The sequence below is a fragment of the Eimeria mitis genome, genomic scaffold (assembly GCF_000499745.2).
Source record: "Eimeria mitis Houghton genomic scaffold, Emh_scaff3140, whole genome shotgun sequence".
Taxonomy (NCBI): domain Eukaryota; phylum Apicomplexa; class Conoidasida; order Eucoccidiorida; family Eimeriidae; genus Eimeria; species Eimeria mitis.
In genome coordinates, this window is record NW_013571483.1 from 1410 (window position 1) to 3871 (window position 2462).

A 2462-nucleotide genomic window follows, 5' to 3' on the forward strand; every position below is an offset into this window, starting at 1 on the left:
CTGTTACGAGTGCACAGGAAGGGGTCATATGGGAAGGGACTGCCCACTGCGTAACGGAGTAATAAGAAGAGGAGAGACTTGTTCTAAATGTGGAGGCAAGGATCATTATGCAAGAGACTGTGCGACTGCGAGACGAATAACAGTAGGAAGCCAGAGAGTAAATACGGGAGCGAGTATGGAGACGAGAGAGGGAGTCAATCGGTCAAACGAGAAGGCCTAGGTACTGAAGGAGACAAGTGTCCTAGGCCAGAACTCAGTGGCAAGGGGATACAGGTTGTTACAAGCCCAAACGCCATAAAGATCTCCAGCCCTATCCAACGAAGCGGTCGAGCGGTAGTGACGAGCGAAGTAAACGGGAACGAAACGATAACGCACAGAGGTAGGCATGTGATGTTGACGAACGGAAACGGAGAACCATTTAACGGGAACGGGATCGGAACGGATGAGAGTGAACGGTGGGAGCAGAGCGAGGAAGCAGGAGCGATAATCGGAGAAGAGATGATTTTACCGCCTTGGTTATGGGAGCAGGATGGGCGAGCGAACCCGCATGGTACGTTGTGCAGAGTTTGTAGTGGTGGAAGAACGGCTGTGCTGCAGTTGGAGATAACAGGGTATCGATGCGAAGGGTTATTGGATACGGGGGCATCAAGGAGTTTTATTCAACCATCGGTGGTAGAGAAGTTGGGGTTAAGAACGAGAGCCCTGTCAGAGGAGTATTCATTCACGGTAGCAAACGGAGAAATTATTAAGATACATAGGGAAGTGCCGCGACTCGCCATAATTTGTGGAGGTGAATGTTTCACGGGAAATTTCCTTGTAGGCCAGGTGCCATACGCGGTGATCCTCGGAATTGATTGGCTAGATAGGTACAAGGTAGCGTGGTTTTTCGGATCGGATAAGCTGAGAACGTATGTAAAGGGTAAGGTGTGCGATTTACCCGTGTTGCGAAGAGAGGGAGAAAGGCCCATGGAAATTATGGGAAGGGGTGATATAGACAAAACAGATGCGGATCTGGCATATGAGGAGTTAGCGAAGCAAGTAGCGAGGATGACTACTGAGGAGGCTGCCGTATTTGTACGTGCACCGAGCAAGCGTTACAAAGCGAAGCATAGGAAGACGGGAAGGATCAAAATAAAGGAGCTCATAGACCAGGCTAGGGAAAACGCTAAGGAACTGAAAGGCGTGATACAAGGATTAAATTGCATTGTCGAATTGCCAGAAACAGAGGTCGATCTAGACAGACGAAGAACAACGATGAGACAAGGACATATAATAGGAGCGATTGTGCAACAAAGAAGGAATACCAGGGAGTGGGAGCGGGGTGCGAATGGACCTGGGAAACAAGAAGACTTTGAGGACAAGGAAGACTCACCATGGCCTAAGGCTATTCTGGAATTTACAGAATTTGACAAGTGGATTGAAGGTGAAGAGGCCCGAACTATACCCCCGCAAGTGGTTCAACTGTTAAGAAGGTATCGGACTTTATTTCCTGACAGTTTACCTGATGGGTTACCTCCCAAGAGACCCTTCGATCACAGAATTCTACTTAATCCAGGAAAGTTACCCACAAGAGCGCCTGTTTACAAAATGCCCCCAGATCACCTGATACATCACGCGAAGGAAATAGAACGACTTTGTGCAAAGGGTTGGATAGGCCCGACCTACTCTCCTATCTGTGCACCGACGATTATGGTGGGCAAAAGAGATGACGGGTCTGGGGAGCGGAAAATGCGTATGGTAGTAAATTATCAGGCGCTGAATGCATTAACTATTGCAACTGAGTTTCCTATGCCGTGCGTCCAAACCGTAATAGAGATGCTAGGAGGGGCTTCATACTTCTCAACGTTGGATCTAGAAGCGGGGTTTCATCAGATAAGAATGGCTAAGGAAGATAGATGGAAGACTGCCTTTAGATCTATACAAGGGTTGTTCGAATATAAGGTTATGCCATTTGGTTTAAAGGGGGCACCTGCTACATTTCAAGCTAATATAAATGCGTATTTGCAACCCTTGTTAGGGCATGGGGTGATTGCTTATATTGATGATGTCCTAATTTATAGTAAAACTTTAGAAGCGCACCTTCAGGTGTTACAGCAAGTCTTCGAAATATTCCTTAAGAATCAATTTTACCCCAAGTTAATTAAATGTAAATTCGCTAAACGGGAGTTAACCTATCTTGGTTATACGATAGGTGCGGATGGAATTAAACCGGCAGCCGACAAAGTGGAAGCGATCAACCTATGGCCGGAAGACCTTACTAACGAGACTCAGGTGCGACAATTTCTAGGCACGGTTAACTACTGTAGAATGTTCATGGGGCCGAGATATGCAGATCTCGCGCGGCCCCTGGTAGATCTCACGCGTAAAAATGCGCCCTTTGTTTGGACTGAAGATCACAGAAACGCGGTACGACAATTGAAACAGCGTTTAGCAGAATTTACGATATTACAAGTGCCAGACTC

General features: G+C 47.1%; 1 protein-coding gene across 1 annotated transcript in view; it reads left to right on the forward strand.

The window, feature by feature from the left end:
- The window catches only part of EMH_0062590 (uncharacterized protein), a gene marked incomplete at both ends in the record, with an annotated part of 5799 nt that overhangs the window by 1100 nt on the left and 2237 nt on the right, over positions 1-2462 (forward strand). The window contains 3 exons of the mRNA XM_013498052.1: positions 466-550; positions 821-1423; positions 2192-2362. Of these exons, the coding sequence (XP_013353506.1) occupies positions 466-550; positions 821-1423; positions 2192-2362 (859 nt within the window). The remainder of the gene's footprint in view (positions 1-465; positions 551-820; positions 1424-2191; positions 2363-2462) is intronic.